The 17,680-nt window shown below is 41.2% G+C and overlaps 1 protein-coding gene across 3 annotated transcripts in view; it reads left to right on the top strand.

Moving 5' to 3' along the window:
- The window catches only part of LAMP2 (lysosomal associated membrane protein 2), a 36,219-nt gene that overhangs the window by 9,488 nt on the left and 9,051 nt on the right, over positions 1-17,680 (top strand). For 2 of the 3 annotated variants that reach the window (XM_070366213.1, XM_005891530.3), the window contains exons 2-8: positions 622-740; positions 1,411-1,633; positions 6,821-6,979; positions 7,893-8,059; positions 9,392-9,514; positions 13,643-13,706; positions 14,112-14,276. In XM_070366213.1, the coding sequence (XP_070222314.1) occupies positions 622-740; positions 1,411-1,633; positions 6,821-6,979; positions 7,893-8,059; positions 9,392-9,514; positions 13,643-13,706; positions 14,112-14,276 (1,020 nt within the window). Of the gene's footprint in view, positions 1-621; positions 741-1,410; positions 1,634-6,820; positions 6,980-7,892; positions 8,060-9,391; positions 9,515-13,642; positions 13,707-14,111; positions 14,277-16,931; positions 17,286-17,680 lie in introns of those variants that run through there. The other variant, XM_005891529.3, reaches the window with a different exon arrangement.

The following is a 17,680-nucleotide window of genomic DNA, read 5'->3' as shown; positions in this document are numbered from 1 at the left end:
GTGTAGAAGATCAGAGTCGAGGTAGCTGAAAATCCCCAAAGCTTTTCTGTCCCTGGAAGGTTTCTCTGCTAAAAAAAGAGGTAGCAGGTTGAGAATGGAGGAAGGGACTTTGAGTCCACGTCAAAAGATGAATTAGGCTTTCTAATCGATTGGGTTTTAAAATGAAACTGAAATGATAAACATTGTGTTTATAAAAATTAACTTTTTGCTTGTGGATCTAACAACCTTTGTAATACTCTTCCTTTGATCACGTGATACACATGCTTAGACCTGGCCCACATTTTTACATCAGAATAAAAGGGTTTGCCAAGACTTCTCAGTGTCATAGGTCATGTAGTTTGACAGGATTTAAAGCACCAAGATCGCAGAAATCAGAGCTATCATTATTTTTATAGAGAAGGTTCCACCAGCTGGTTTGAGAAAACACCCCTTCCACATTTCCCCATCACCTCATTTACCTAAAAAAAATAAAAGTCTTAATAAGTAATAATTGCCTAAAACTAGCAAGGCACAGAGTGTGGAAATGATTATTAGGTTGAACTTTAGGGATGAATAGAGCTTACTTTTATTTTATATATGTTTCTGTAGTCCAATTTAAAAATCTTATTGTTTTTAATCTAGGCGCTGTCTCGTCTTATGCATTGGAACTTAATTTGACAGATTCATCAAACGCCACTTGCCTTTATGCAAAATGGCAGATGAATTTCACAATACGCTATGAGACCACAGACAAGCATAATGTAAGTGTTTTTATTTTTCTTTGGGTTTTATAGTAGGAATTTAATTATATTCTCTTTTTTTAATCCTTTGCATTCATTTATACAAATTTGATTTCATGTTAACTGACACCATGTACATTTTGTGGAGCTATTTAGCATGTACACTTGAAGGTATTCTATTTAGTTTTGAAGTGAACTTTTTTATTTATTTAGGAATGAATATTTTAATTCATCAGTTCTTTGGAGGTTTTTTGGAATTAGTTAAGGGAAAATGATCTGAAGACTATGGTGTTTCAGGTTTAACTATTTCTATAATTTTCAACATGTACTAACATCGAAGCTCTTTTAAATAGCTTGCTATTAAAGTCACCTTTGGGTGGAGGTGGGTTTATCCTCTCAATCCTTTTTGCCTTATTTCTTTTCGTTGAGATCCTGCCTGCTTACAGCCTGATATATATATATTTTTTAAGTCAATAGCTGAACTTCAGACTGGTTTTCTTTTGTTTTTAGACATACATGAATTTGTCCAGAGGGACTGGTGTGTAGGTAAAGAATCGGAAACCCGTCAGCATAGACGGGCCAGGCTGGCTAGTGGGGTGTGATGTCAACTTCCTAGTGGCACTCACGGTGGAAATGCTTGTTCTCATTGCTGCCCGTTTGGGACTAAGCCCCAGGTGTCTTTTTCTTTTAGAAAACTGTACCCATTTCAGACCTTGGTGCTGCAACCTACAATGGAAGCTTTTGTGGGGACGACCAGAATGGTCCTAAAATAGCAGTGCACTTTGGGTCCGGTTTTTCCTGGATTGTGAATTTTACAAAAGAGGCAGCATCTCCATCTACTTATTTAGTCGACACCATCTCATTTTCCTACAACACTAATGATAACAAAACATTTCCTGATGCGAAGGAAAAAGGTAACCTTAAGAATTGGATTGTGTTTGTGTTCTCTTGCTCTTCATTAATAATGAACAATGTAAATAATTTAAAAGCCGTGCTTATGCATGTCTGTCTCCCTAATTGGAATGGAAATGTCATGTCTTTGGATTTTCTTGCACAGCATAGTATTTGATACAGTGAGGATGTTTGATGTCATTGCTTGATGCTTTACTGTGTACCATGTAGTACTCTAAGTATGTTGCCAGCAGCATCTCACTTTTAAGCCTTACAGCAACCCTGGGAAGTAGATTTTATCTCAGCTTTACAGGCCCGATGAGATGAGATATCTTTCCCAAAGGTCACACAGGCTAGTAAGTGGTAAGCTGGTGTTTGAACCAAAGTCTGTTGAACTTATGTGTCCGTGGCACATGACTACTGTTATTTACTTCATTCAATAGTGGGCAGTCAGTAAGTGTTGAATGAATGAGAAAATCCTTTACTGATAACTGTTTTAAATGGGTACAAGTTTAGTAACCTGAGACCAGCAGAAAAACTTCATCTTCGAACCTTGTTACCGTTTATATAGGATTTTGACTGTAAAGTAAAAAACGTAAGGGAAAAGAGTTGTTAAAAAAAAAGGTAAGGTGACTAAAGTCAGCATTTGCTGCTATTTTGAGACAATTTTAGGTCAAAATGAACTTGGGAAGGCATTGGGAATTAGACCATTCTGGTAACTCCAGAATACTGGAGTTGGGTAGCCTTTCTCTTCTGCAGGGGATCTTCCCAACCCCAGGGATTGAACCCGGGTCTCCTGCATTGCAGGCATAGTCTTTACCAGCTGAGCCACCAGGGAATCCCAAGAATACTGGGGTGGGTAGCCTTTCTCTTCTCTAGGGGATCTTCCTGATCCAGGAATCGAACTGAGGTCTCCTGCATTGCAGGTGGATTCTTTACCAACTGAGCTACCAGGAAAGCCGCTCTGGTAACTTACTAGAAGTGAAATGTGTTATTAAAATATTTTGAAGGCATGGATAATGGAGATTTCAGTCTTGTTAGGAATATAATTCTCTCCTTTCTTCCCCTTCCACTGAGATTGGGATATTAACATGGTGTTCCTAGTAGCTTAGCATTTCTCACAGGTAGTATTTCATTCTGACCCCAGAAACACAAGTAGATGGGCTTCAGTTGCCTGGTCTGGGGGATGAGTAATTCATTTGGATTTATGGAGTATCAAAAGATTATATTTTTAAAGACCCAGAAGTGAGTGAGCTCTTGTAAAACATGGGCAGTATCACTAACTGAGACTCAGAAATCAAATCCTAGGTTTTTTTTTGTTTTTTTTTTTTTTGTTTTTTACTGATCTCTTAGTTTGAGAGGATAACTGAAGCAAGTTTGTTATTGGATATTTTGTATATTTAGCTTTCTGCTGTATATTGTCTTTCAGAACTAGGATTAGGATTTGGCCCTAACTTTCAAGGAGCTTAAGAACTAGTTGGAGAGACAAAGTGAGTGAAGTTGTTTTCCCAAGTATACATGGAAAAATTGGAAAGAACATTGAGATCTGTGTGGTTTTGTTATTGTTTGTGGTTTTGTTATTGTTTGTGTTTTTGGGGTGGAGGGTTCATAAATCTTTTCTGACTTCTCAACGTACAGACTGAACTTTACCTATGGTACATAGTCCCTGAGCTAATCAGTGGATACCTGTGGACAAGAGGGCCTGATGACAAGCAGAGGATGTCATGCATTGGAGGAGTGAGAAAGCTTGGTGTAGAGGAGGAGGGCCTGAGCTGAAACTTCGCCTAATGGTAGATTTTGAGTAAGCGGAGAATTTTGAGCAGAGTATTTCCAGCAGGGGCAAGCACAGTATGTGCAGTAGTGTTTGGAGAGCCGCCCAGTTAAATAGAGGCTGTACATAGTAGAAGGAAAATCATGTTGGCCAGGTGCAGTGAGTCTAAATTAATAGGGGGCTTTGGAAGCCAAGGAACTGCTTTTAGCTTGATGGGGTAGGCACTGGGGAACCATTTTAGATTTTTAAGCAGGAGAATGATGTAACAAAAGTAAGAGACAGTAGTTTATAAAGAATGTTCTACAGGATTAATCGGGAAGTGAGGAGACTACAGGCAGAGATACTAGCTTAAGAGACTGTTACAGAGCTCAACGGATGATGTAATAAGTACCTGGACCAAGGTGGGGTGGCAGTAAAAGCTGCTGCTGCTGCTGCTAAGTCGCTTCAATCGTGTCCGACTCTGTGTGACTCCATAGATGGCAGCCACCAGGCTCCCCCGTCCCTGGGATTCTCAAGGCAAGAACACTGGAGTGGGTTGCCATTTCCTTCTCCAATGCATGAAAGTGAAAAGTGAAGGTGAAGTCGCTCAGTCGTGTCTGACTCTTAGTGACCCCATGGACTGCAGCCTACTAGGCTCCTCTGTCCATGGGATTTTCCAGGCAAGAGTACTGGAGTGGGGTGCCATTGCCTTCTCCGGCAGTAAAAGCAGATGGGGGTTAATCTGACAGATTTAGTGGGAAGACTGTGGACTTTGAAACGTTAACATCGATCTCTCTCCCCATTCATTTATTTATTTATTTTTGGCCGTGGGCCTCCCAGGTGGCTCAGATGGTAAAGAATCCTCCTGCCAAGTGGGAGATGTGGGTTCAAGCCTTGGATCAGGAAGATCCCCTGGAGAAGAGAATGGTTACCCACTCCTGTATTCTTGCCTGGGAAATCCCATGGACAGAAGAGCCTGGCGGGACACAGTCCATGAGGTCGCAAAGAGTGGGACGTGACTGAGCTACTAAACAGCATCAACAACATTTTTTTTTGCTGTACTGAAACTATTTGAAACTATTTGAGATTTTAAATGACTCCCTTAAACAAACTGTTGATAGTTTTTTGAAATAATTTAGCATCCTATTTTTAGGCATCTGGTAATTGAAGTGACTTTGAAGTTGTTTATTGTTTTTGGCTGTGCCACAGTTTCTCGGAGTTTAGTTCCCAACCAGCAATTAAACCCGCATCCTTGGCAGTGAAAGACCGGAGTCCTAACCACAGGGAATTACCTCCTGCTGTTTCCTTTAAATTTTTCTTTTTCATGATTAAAATACAGTGTACTCTGCTCAGTGTTATGTGCCAACTTGGATGGGAGGTTGGGGGGAGAATGTGCTTTGCCGCCCAGTCGTGTCTGACTCTCTGCAACCCCATGGACTGTAACCCGCCAGGCTCCTCTGTCCATGGGGATTCTCCAGGCAAGAATACTGGAGTGGGTTGCCACACTTTCCTCCAGGGATCTTCCGAGCCCAGGGATCGAACCCAGGTCTCCCTCATTGCAGGCAGATTCTGTACTGTCTAAGCCACAATGTATATGTATGGCTAAGTCCCTTCACTTAATCAGCTATACCCCAATACAAAATGTATTTGGTGTTAAATAAATGAAGAATTTTTTAAAATTACAGTGTAGAAATAGAAAAGTACAGGAAATAACAGAACCACACATAAACCCATTACCCAGAACTAATGTCGTTTTTTCCATATTTGCCTCATTGTTTTATTTCAAGAAATAAAAAACCTTACCAGGTAGTCTAGAGGTTTCCTTTGTACCCAGTCCTCAGAGCCATTTTCCTCCCTGCCTCCCAAGAGGGGATCACTCTTGGGAGTTAGGAGTGTAGCCTTCCTGTCTATATGTTTGTATTTGACTAATATATATGTCAATATGTGTTCAGACACAATGCATCATTTTAAAAATGACAGTTTTATAACGTAACTCCGGTGTGTCTATGACTTGTTTTTGCACTCATTTGTATTTTGAGGTCTGTCTATGTACAGCCAGTTCAGACATCTGTTCACTTAGTTAACAGTGAAAACTGGTTTTGGAGGAAACTGTTCTGGTTCATTGGTTTAAATTTTTTTTCCCTTTGGCATTTCACTATAGGCATTATAATAACTGCACAGAAAGGCGGTAACTTGTTGCTTTCATATTGTGAGATTTTCCTAAATGGAATAGTCTCTAAATTCTATCCAGGAAGAGGTTTCAAAAACTCATTTTAGTTACTTTCACTTACTTTGGCATTGTAGCACAAAAATAATCCTTGATTATTCCATCTCTCTTGTTTGTTTTGTCGCTAAGTCATGTTGCTTCTACCTTAGATAAGTGTTTGCAATTTGCCTCTCTGTTCTCTTCTTGGGCTTCCCTGGTGGCTCTGTGTGGTAATGAACCCGCCTGCCAGTGCAAGAGATGTGGGTTCAATCCCTGGGTCGGGAAGATCCCCTGGAGGAGGAAATGGCAACTCAGTCCAGAATTCTTGGCTGGGAAATCCCATGGACAGAAGGAACTGGCAGGCTACAGTCCGTGGAGTCACAAAGAGTCAGCCGTGACTGAGCGCGCCCGCATGCTCTCTTCTTACTGCCCCTCACTGTCTTGGTTTAGGCAACTCCTCCTCATCTCCCCTGCTTTTTTATACTTTTCTTTCTTTCTTTATTTTTGTGCTGGATCTTTGTTGCTTTCAGGTTTTCCTCTAGTTGTGGTGACCAGTTGGCTTCTCTCTAGTGTGCCGGCTTCTCATTGAGGTGGTTTCTTGTTGTGGAGCATGGATGGTAGGGCGCATGGGCTTCAGTAGTTGTAGCACATGGGCTTCAGTAGTTGTAGCACATGGGCTCTGGAGCACAGGCTCGATAACTGTGGGCTTAGTTGCTCTGCGGCATATGGGATCTTCCCAGATTAGGGATCAAGTCCAGTTCTGCTGCATTGGCAGGTGGGTTCTTTACCACTGAGCCACCAGGGAAGCCCTCATCTTTCCTCTTAACCAGGTCATTAGCGTACTAGCTAGTTTACCTCTTAAATGACTTTGCTTAAAAAGTTTTCTGCTCTGCCTGACGTCTACAGTTTTGCTGTCTTCCTTAAATGACATGTTTGTTATTTCCAGCTTTAAAAACTGAAACTTACCTTCTATTGCTAACAAAACAATGCCCAACCTGTCCTTAGGTCATAGAATATGCTGCAAAGTGTGACCAGCTGCAACTTATCTTTCCTTCCTAATTCCATCACCTCTTTCCTCTTAACCCCTTGTGTTTTAGCCACAGTGAATTTGTCAGTCCCTGAACAGGCCTTGTCTGTTGTCACTTCAGGAGTGGGGTGGGGCATGCACACAGAAAAGGTGAAACTCTATGTATTTATATGATCACTTTCCTCCTACCTTCTTGGAAATAGCTGTTGTTAAATCTTGTCTTACAGAAGTTTTTACTGTTAATAACCGTGTGGCACTCAAGATTCCATTGAATGACATCTTTAGATGCAATAGTTTGTCAACCTTAGAAAACCGTGACGTTGTCCAGCACTATTGGGACGTTCATGTACAAGCTTTTGTCCAGAATGGCACAGTGAGCACAACAGGTAAGACGTTTCTGTACTTGGGTCCTGACTTAAGATGACAGTATACCAAGAAGCTTTAGTTGAAGTACCGTCTGAAGCATTTATATGTTAAGACTGACAGCTACATTGTACTGTAAAGTTTTTATAAATAACAGCAATCCTGATTCTGGTAGAACTTGCACTTACAGGTTTCTGATGGACATGTGGCGGAATGATCTTCTGAAATACCTACCTCTAGTGCTCCCCGTGGATAAAACCTAATCTTGGTTGGAACAAATCCTCAAATAGCATTTGATCCTCAGCTTTTAAGCTTTTGAAGATCCCAGACAAAAGCTGAGAAATTGGATTTGTGTTCTAATCTTGACTTTTATAAATTGATTTGGTAACTTTTATATGACTTTATTGGAAATACATTAATTTCTCAGCCACCAGTTCTGGAAAACGACCAACACTTCCTGTGAAGAGGTTGAAATGCCTATGATTTGCTGTAGGGGCAACACAGAGAAAAGGTTCATTTGTATTTAAATCCTTCAGTAATTTTTAAACTTTTTTTTTAGTTAAAAACACTTTTTTTTTTTTTTTAATGTAGGGGTGAACTGTTTTCAAACTTAAATCTCTGATTTTCATCTCAGAAGCAGGTGATAATTTGGGGGGAACAAAGTGTATAAAAAGATGAGTGTGTGGCCACATGTGAGTAGATAAAGCATTTGGATGTGTCTGGAGCCCATGTGCTGTGTCATAACTTTTTTAAGATTGTCTGCATATGAAGCAGCAGTTTGAGGACCTCTGCCTCATTTAGTTTAAAATACTAATAATACTTTCAAGACATTCCCTATCCCAAATATAATCCTTTTGGACTTCTGTTTTGAGAAGTATGTTGCTCTTCCCTGACCTCATGAATTAAACAGTTTATTTTGTCCTTTGTATGTCTTAGAGTTTTTGTGTGATAAAGATAAAACTGTAACCACTGCCGTGCCCATCGTTCCCACCACGCTGCCATCTCCAACAAAACCAGTGGTCGGATCCTATTCAGTTGTAAATAGCAATGGTACCTGTCTTCTGGCTACCATGGGGCTGCAGCTGAACATTACTCAGGATAAGGTATAGTTGCCTGTTTTTATTGATACGTTCTTTTCTGTATCTCCTTTCCAATGTAGTGGGTCCAGCCTTCAGCCCAAGAGTAGTGTAATAGACTGATGCAGTTTTAAATACTGATCTGATGTTGTCTTGTAGAGTTGTAACTAATTTGAGTTAATACAACCGTAAAGAGTTAATGTCACTGTCAAAGGATTGTCTTGGCCAGCAGGAAACCTATTAGTTTAAGGAACTCCTTGGGGTGTAGATTCTTTTCCCGTCAGCAGGTCACAATATGAGCAGTTTTTTTTTTTTCTTTAAGAGTAGTCTTTTTTAAAATGTTTATTTATTTTTACTTATTCTTCTCTGTGCTGGGTCTTCATTGCTTTGGGTGCGCTTTCTCTAGTTGCGGTGAGTGGGGGCTACTCATCGTTACTGTGCACAGGCTTCTCAGTGTGGTGGCTTCTCCGTTGTGGAGCACGGGTTCTAGGCACATGGGCCTCAGTAGTTGCTACTCTCCAGCTCTAGAGCCTGGGCTCAGTGGTTGTGGCATACGGGCTTATTTGCTCTGTGGCATGTGGGATCTTCCTGGACCAGGGATGGAACCTGAGTCCCCTGCATTGGCAGGCAGATTCTTATTCACTGCACCACGAGGGAAGTCCAAGCAGTTGATCTTTGTTTCAGTTAGTTTAAAGTACAACTCCTTCACACTTTTATGTGAGGGCTTACCTGGTGGCTCAGATGGTAAAAAAATCTGCCTGCAGTGCAGGAGACCCTGGCTTGATCCTGGGTCAGGAAGATCCCCTGGAGAAGGGAATAGCAACCCATTCCAGTATTTGTGCCTAGAGAATTCTGTGGTCAGACCATGGGGTTGCAAAGAGTCGGACACAACTGAGCGACTAACACTGTAAACTTGGAACAGTGCAACTGTTTCTCCAGCTGTTTGATGATTTGAATGGTATAGGTAGGTAAATACAGAAAGGAGTACCTGATGGCACTTCTGCTTGCAAAGCTCTGTTGGGCCTACAGAGGGCGTTCTGGCAAACCGATCCCGTTTCCAGTGTCTTAGGACTTAAACAAGCTAGACAAATGGCTCTTGTGCACCATAAAAAATGTCTTTTCATTTGGCTCATTGTTTGAGGAAGCTTCCCTCTTGTCTTCCTTTTTTTTTTTTTAAGTCTGCTGAGTTACAGCTTGAGGGGCTTGTGCCAGCTTTGAAAGTAAGACATCATACATTTAAGTATCCAGGAGACAAAAGGAGTTTTTGTTCTCCATGAACTTGATCTTATTGGAATATAAGGTTTTGCTATAGATTTTTATGGTTAATCTATGCCTTTCTCCGCTCCTCTTCCCCTAAAGGTTGCTTCAGTTTTTAATATCAATCCCAACACAACCAATGCTACTGGCAGCTGCCAACCTCAAACTGCTCTGCTCAGGCTGAGCAGCAGCAACATCAAGTATCTCGACTTTGTCTTTGCTGTGGTGAGTAACTGGTTCATCAAGAATTAGGATCATTCTCTCAGAAACACATCTGAAAGTCTCTGTGTGAATGGGTGTGTTATGTTTATGTGTTGAGGGGGATAATTATCTCTCTTTTCCATTTCAACACTACTTAATTACACAGTGTAGTCCATTGATTCCTGTTAATTCTGCAGGGTCACTTCCATGTTCTGTGGACTGGGCTCATTCTCCTCTTCTGCTGTTATATAGACCTTAGGGTAGGAGTAAAAATTAACCCATATCAAAAAAAAATCTAATTTGTACAAATAGATATATGTAATAATAAAGTCTATTTATAAAAGACAAAGTACTTTCCATAGTTTTTTTCCATTATTGGTTAGAAAATTCTCCTGTTTATCTATTATAATATTTAGGCTTTTTCAGGGTTATACTACTTGTCAGAGTACCAGTAATGATGATAGCTAACACTTACTGAGTACTCCGTGAGTCCAAGGCTCTGCATGTACTGCGTCAGGATAGTTTATAATGGTGGCGTCCAGGTTTTCTTTGTTCATGGTCCTATCAAAGGCTGGACCCTAAACAGGAGTTTTCATGCATGTTCGACTTCTAGCTAGCAGAAATTAATCATTGGGGACCTTCATTTCCACCTTCTCAGAAGCAGTTGTTATCCTCGTAATTTTTTGAAGGGTGTGTGTGTGTGCGTGCATGTGCGTGCACAGGTTACGACAAATTGGAATGGGGAAGTGGGGCTAGCTACCCATGAGGGAACTTGTTGACCCACCAAAAGTTAATATATAAGTGGCTAAAAACAGTTGTGCTTTTAAATCAGATTACTCATATCTAGGGATGGGGAAATAGCTTCAACATCTGATATATGAGAAGTTAGGTATGCCTTTGTTTCTTGTCTAAACTTGGTATTTTGAGTATAAAGCCTTTTTCCTCTATGGACAGTAAGTGGAGTAATTAATGATTATATTTTAGAAAGATTTATAAAAATCTTTTTCCAATATGTAAATAATTTCTCCATTACAGTACACATATGACCAGTGAACTGCTATTAAGAATGTATAGTTAAGCTTGTCATCTTCAATGTGGTAGAGCAAGCTTCCCAAGTTAACCTCATAGAGATTATATTCTAGTCAGTAAAAATGAAGGAAGCAATATTTTAGATTCATTCCTTTTTGAGTGATTAAGCTTGATCTTTCTAGCTGAGGTAGGATCCTAAAGGGAACATGGTTTTTTCTGACTCTCATGGGGAAATATGTAATACTTAATTCCAGAAGACTACTCTAAAATGTAGTTCAAAATAGTGACATTTTAACCCTGCTACAGGCACTTTGAAAAGTCTAGAAATACCTACAGTGTCACCAGAGTTCAGTGGGGCCCATCTCACCTTCAATCTTATCATGGCAGTTGCTTCTCAGGATAATTGAATTCAGTGTATGTACAGGATGCTTTTTATAGTGTTCATGAGGTTCTAATGGCAAGTATACTGGGGTGGTTTGCCATTTACTCCTCCAGTGGATCACATTTTGTCAGAACTCTCCTATGACCCATCTGTCTTGGATGGCCTTACACAGCAAGGCTCGTAGCTTAATTGAGTTACCCAAGCCACTCGCCATGGCAAGGCGTGTGTTCCGCCCCCCCATTGGAAAAGACCTGATGCTGGGAAAGATTGAGGGCAAAAGGAAAAGAGGGTGTCAGAGGATGAGATGGCTGGATGGCATCACTATTGCAATGGACATGAACTTGGGCAAACTCCAGGAGGTGGTGAGGGACAGGGAGGCCTGACGTGCTGCAGTCCACAGGATCGCGAAGAGTTGGACACGACTGGGCGACTGAACAACAACACAGGATGCTATGGTGGGATACAAAGAAGAAGGCCTATATTCTTAAGATGCCCATGATTTATTGGTCAAGGTGTGTGCGTGCATGCGCTCAGTTGTATCCAACTTTTGTGACCGCATGAACTGTAGCCCACCAGTCTCCTTTGTCCATGGAATTTTCCAGGCAAGAGAACTGGAGCAAGTTGCTGTTTCCTTCTCCACGGGATCTTCCTGACTCAGGGATCGAGCCTGCATCTCCTGCGTTGGCAGGCGGATTCTTTACCACTGAGCCACTGGGGAAGCCCCCAAGTGATAAAGATAGCAGTGTACAAATAACCACCACTTTTATGGAAGGCCTTGAATGCCATGCTGGCTTTTGGATTTGATTCTGTGGAAAAGTAGACTGTGCTGTAGGAGGTGCATTCAAAGTGGGGTGAGTGTTAGACCAGAGGAAAGCACAAAGTGCTATGGGAGTAAAGGAGGGCTTCCCAGGTGATTCAGTGGTAAAGAATCTGCCTGCAATTGCAGGAGACACAAGAGTCCCAGGTTCGATCCTTGGATCAGGAAGGTCCTCTGGAGAAGGGAATGGCTGCTTCCAATATTCTTGCGTAGAGAGTTCCATGGACAGAGGAACCTGGCGCCCTACAGTCCATGGGGTCACAAAGAGTCAGACATGACTGAGTGCCCCAACACAACAACGGAAGTATAGAGGAGTGAGCCATTAATTCCGGCTGGAGGAGAGTCCGGAGGGCTTTACAGAGGAGAGGGCCTAAAAGCTGGACATTCAAGAGTGGGTCAGATGTGTACACATGCAGTATAAGAGGAGTAAGTGAAAAAGTACAGAATATCCCTGGATAAAGGAGCACAATCAAGACCAGGTGGAAAATGAGGCATGGAGCGTGTTCAGTGAATGATAAGTTTGGAAGAGTGTTTGGGACAAATTGTGGAGAGCCTTGAATGGCAAACCAAGGAGAGATGGGGTGGCATTGTCAAGACTTCTGTGTGCTTTCTCCTGAAGTTCTCTTAGTCTGCCCCCTTGTTTTCATTCCCTACCGATTCCAGCCTCCATTACTGCTTACCTCCTAACTAGTTTCAGACCACCTCCTAACTAGTCCCCCCCTTCTCCTCCCCTCCCCTAATGCACTTCGGCATCAGCTGAATCTTCTTGAAGCTCAGCTCTTTCTCAGAAACTGCAGTAGTTCTGTTTTGCCAACAAGAAAACATCTAAATTCCATGCCTGGGGCAGCTCAAGCCTCCTCTCCCCGCTGTGCAAAGTAACCTGCATATCCAGCTCTATGATTCCTTCTTTCCCTTGTTGTGAATCTCATGCTTCCGTCACCATGTTCCCTGTGCACATCCACTGTGGTAGGAGAGTGGCCAAGGAACCAACCCTCAGGCTCCACAGCCAGACTCCCTGGCGTCAAATCCCAGCTAACTCTGTAGCCTTGTGGAAGTTGCTCAACACCCTCCATGGATCAGTTATCCCATCTCAAAATGGGGTGTTGTAATTCTTCCATGAAGCCTCCTGGGTAAAGTTTTAGGAACAGTGCTTGGCACTTAAAGTTTTCAGATGCCAGTGTGCTTGCGGTAATGCTCATTTCTGACTTCTTTACTCAGGCTCTTCCCTTCTTGAATACTCATTTGTGCTTCTTTCCTAATTGAATCCTACCCCATTCAGATGGCCTGCCCCTAACCTTCTGTTGCCTTTGCTCCTTCCCTAGTTGGAATTTCTCTCCTTTTATTCATAATTTATCACTTTCTTTTTTGTAGTATGGTTATTTATTTTTCTTTGTCTTCTCTGGCAGAGTGTAAACACAATGGGGGCAGGATCCAAATGTGTCCATTTTGCTGGCTCCCTGGAACACTTTGATGTGTTACCTTGTACATAGTAAGCGGTGAAGTAATTAGAAGGATCGTTTGATCAGATTAATGCTTCAGAAAGAAAACAGCATTGGAGGAAAAACAGAGCTGGACAGGCAGAAAGGCAGGGAGCCCTGTGAAGAGGCTGTTGTGATCCAGGCTAGAGGTGGTAAGGGCTTGGAAAGTGACAGATCAGAACGGAGGGAGTGAATTGCTGAGTGTCTGGGAACCAGGTGAGCACATCATCTCTGGTCCCAAAGTTGGAAACAAAAACGAAGAGGAAAAGGGTTTCAGTCACATTTTGAGTCTCTTGACTTATTTGCAATTTGTGCTACTGAACCAGGTCTAATCCCTGGTTGGATCTTCTGGGTAATAGTGTTAGATTGCTCTTCTTCCGTAGATGTTAACTGTGTCTGTAAACAGCTGTGATGCGTTGACTAACTGGATGCTTTTTTTCACACAGAAAAATGAAAACCGATTCTATCTGAAGGAGGTGAATGTCAGCATGATTTTGGTTAATGGCTCTGGTAAGCAAAACATTGGCCTGGGGGGTGGGGAAGAATATAGGTTTCACTGAAAGAATACAAACCATAATTAATGACAAGCGCCTTATTTTATGGAACAGAAGATTCTATGTCAAAATTGGGCTTTGACCGTAACTTAGAACCGGTTTTATCTTTTGCAATATCTTGTATTTTCAAAGCATAGTGAATAATAGTTAAGAATGTGACTGGGTTTTAGACTGTCGCAACATCCAAAGAGAGATAGGGAACCTAGTTAGTGATCTTAAGAATGGCTTTTTGTGGGCAGACCCTGTACCCTGAGCTCTCCCGTATTTCACAGAAAATTCCTCAGGATTGTCTTCCCCCTCCCCCCTTTTTAAAAAATATTGACAGGATAAGAAGTTACTAACATTTTTTTTTCCTTTAAAGTTTACAGCATTTCAAATACCAATCTCAGCTACTGGGATGCTCCCCTGGGAAGTTCTTATATGTGCAACAAAGAGCAGACCATTTCCGTGTCTGGAGCATTTCAGATAAATACCTTTGATCTAAGGGTTCAGCCTTTCAGTGTGACAGAAGGAAAGTATTCTACTGGTAAGAGTCAAGCAAGTTTTATTAATAATTTATGCTCATAGGTTGACTGCTAGGTGGCTTTTATTTTGAGTTGTGGAAATTTAAGCCCTGGAATAGAGAAATAGGAATTCACCTCTCGACTCTTGTAGCCCTTGAGCAAGTAGTATGACTGTATTAGCTAATCATTTTGCTCAAATTAGGTGTGTTTTGTAATCTCAAAACCATTTGCAGCAAAATTCTTAAAGCTAAAAACTGATAGGTGCTTAAGTGAGCTTTACAATACTTTGGCCACCTCATGCGAAGAGTTGACTCATTGGAAAAGACTCTGATGCTGGGAGGGATTGGGGGCAGGAGGAGAAGGGGACAACAAAGGATGAGATGGCTGGATAGCATCACCGACTTGATGGACGTGAGTCTGAGTGAACTCCGGGAGTTGGTGATGGGCAGGGAGGCCTGGCGTGCTGCGATTCATGGGGTCGCAGAGAGTCGGACACGACTGAGCGACTGAACTGAACTGAACATAAGACGCAGACACTCCTCCATGGGTTGTCATTTGTGGGAAGGATGGCACTGGGGAACAGCAGTTTTTGAGCATCTTGACTGCCTTCTTGGGGCCATCTTCTCACTGGAAACATTTTCATACTCAAAGCAGTTTGGTCTCATTTTATTAAGACAAAGGATTGCGGTAGGAAAGCCTCAGATGTGGCCTATGTTTTGGCCAGCTAGAATGATCTGGAGAGTTTTGAAAGCATGTGCCAGTGTGAATGAGGCTCTTTGAAGGTCTACTCAGGGCTAATGGTGGTATTTAACAGATTTTTAGTGAAAGCTTTGTGAACGGCTCATTACACTGTGTTTATACGATTATGAAAGATGCATTTGGCATTACAAGATTAAAATCTGCGTGAAGAGGGAAAAGTACATAAAATTCCTTAATTGACTCGTCTTTTAAACCCGATTATATAAAATGGATGATTTGTGGATCACAGCTCTGCTGAGCAGAGATTTGTGGATCACAGCTCTGCTGAGCAGAGCCACACCAGTCATCCCCATCCTTTTCAACAATGAATTCAGTGGTTTAGAAAGAAATGTGGAAGCTGCATCTGAAAGTGAATATGCTGCGAGCTGCTCAGCGGTTTTGCAGTAGTGCTGAACACCTAGCCGGCCTTGGTTAGGCCAGAATAAATTAGGCTCTTGACCCTACCATTCTTGTGATTAGAGGGGTTGATCACAATTAAAACATAGTCTCAAGAATTCATTTTCCCCTTTGTCAGATTTTGCTTGTGTGCTCAGTCACTCAGTCGTGTCTGGCTCTCTGCGACCCCATGAACTGTAGCCCACCAGGCTCCTCTGTCCATGGGATTTTCCCTACTAGACTACTGGAGTGGGTTACCATTTCCTTCTCAATTATTTTGATCCTTTCATGGTTTTACTTTTGAGTCTTCATCAAACTCCTCCTCTGCATTATAACCTTCAAATTTTAAGTCCAGATTTGTGTTTAGAACTTCAGATTATTTGCAGTGTGCAGTCAGCTCAAGCCTGTTAATCTAGTCAGCTAAAATACAGATGAGCTGTATTTTTTCCTCTTATTTTCCGCTTTGGTTTTCATATACATAGAATTAAAAATATCACCCAAAGGACTATACAACATTTAGTACTGAGACTGAATGTATAATCTATTTGTGGAGCTAGGTTCTTGACTGGTAATACTTGACTGTATAGGAGGAGGAAATAGACTTTCAGTAAGGTAAGAGTGTTAATTGGATTTTACTGAATCAGACTGCTCTCTAGCAATGGAAAAGATAGCCCCTGTGAGCCCTGACTGGATTGATAAATGTGGTAAACACACTCAAATTAGTCAGAAGTCTCAGTTTCTGGGCTTTAGCAGCCACTAGAAGTGTTTCCTCAAAGTTGAGAATCTGCAGGCTTTTTTTGTAAAGGCTCACACAGCGTTTCAGCTTTGGAGGCCATATGGTCTCTGTCACAACTATTGAGCTCTGCCGTTGAGGCATGAAAAAGAGCCTCAGGCAATAAACAAGTGAACGTGGCTGTTTTCCAGTAAAACTTGCCTTGTGGATACTAGAAACTTGAATTTCATGTAATTCACATGAATCACAAAATCCTCTTTCTTTGTTTTTGGCCCCGCACCCCCACCAATCATTTAAAAATGTTCAAAAGGCACTTTTTTAGCCTTTGGGACAGATTTGGTTCACAGGCTACAGTGTGGCTCTTCTGATCCCGTGATGAAACCTTCCTAATCTGCTCCCAGTTTCCCTAAAGACATCACTCTGCCATGAAGAGTCTAAACTGGCTATGTAGAAATCTGGCTAGATTGGCTCCCTTCATTTCTGATAAAGTAATACTCCTATTTTGGAAAGCACTTGGAATATATAAACGAAATACAGACACATGTATGTGTTTTACATAAATGAGTACACATGCATATATATCTAATATATACAAACACATGAATGAAAGGACAAATAAGTTTTTGGATTTTGATTCTAGAACAATCTATAATTTATGTAGCTTTATCATAAAAATAGACCTGTCTTAATTACTTAAAGTTGATCTTTTAAGAGCATTTTCTGACTTTTTAATGAACATCTTTTACTTTTGGAACATCATTTCTTTTTTTATTATACTCATTCTTTGTTACACACTTTTTCTCACCTACAGCCCAAGAGTGTTCGCTGGATGATGACACCATTCTAATACCAATTATAGTTGGTGCTGGTCTTTCAGGCTTGATTATCGTTATAGTGATTGCTTACCTAATTGGCAGAAGAAAAAGTTATGCTGGATATCAGACTCTGTAACACTAATCTACATGATAATAAAAGCAAGTACAAATTCCAACATGCAATACTATTCAACTTAAGGTATATATAGTTTACAGTGCTGATCTTAAAACAGGTGGTATTGGGGGATTTCAAACTCAAATAGATAAAAACACCCCTAAAATGATAAACTATAAATTAATCACATGATTTTGGCTTTTCCAACTAAGGAATTTAAAACGTTTTTATAGCGCCCCCCCCCCACACACAAATGTGCAAAATCGCATGGATTATAAATTCTGTTTTACATTGCCTTGAATTAGTATTCCATTGTTGTCACTTTAGACATTCTGATTAGAAATACCCAGTTTAGGAAAAAGAGCTTAACTCCCTCCCCACCCTCGTATGTAGTCAAATTGAGACAACACATTCTGTGGTGGGTTTGTACTTGCTCATTTTGCATTTCTTAGTGATTTTGTTTGCAGGTTAACTTAGCTGCTTTGGCATTGCTGCATATTTGACTATGAGAGATATGCCAATAGATGTGAACAGGGTCTAATAGTATTATATTCTTAGCAATGCATGCTTTTCTAATGCCTTTTGAGTACACTTGTACTTAATATGGCTGTAGTGACAAAAGATACAAAA

Source organism: Bos mutus, chromosome X (genome assembly GCF_027580195.1).
Source record: "Bos mutus isolate GX-2022 chromosome X, NWIPB_WYAK_1.1, whole genome shotgun sequence".
Taxonomy (NCBI): domain Eukaryota; kingdom Metazoa; phylum Chordata; class Mammalia; order Artiodactyla; family Bovidae; genus Bos; species Bos mutus.
The sequence above is the reverse complement of the archived record's forward strand: the minus strand, read 5'-3'. Positions and strand labels throughout refer to the sequence as shown.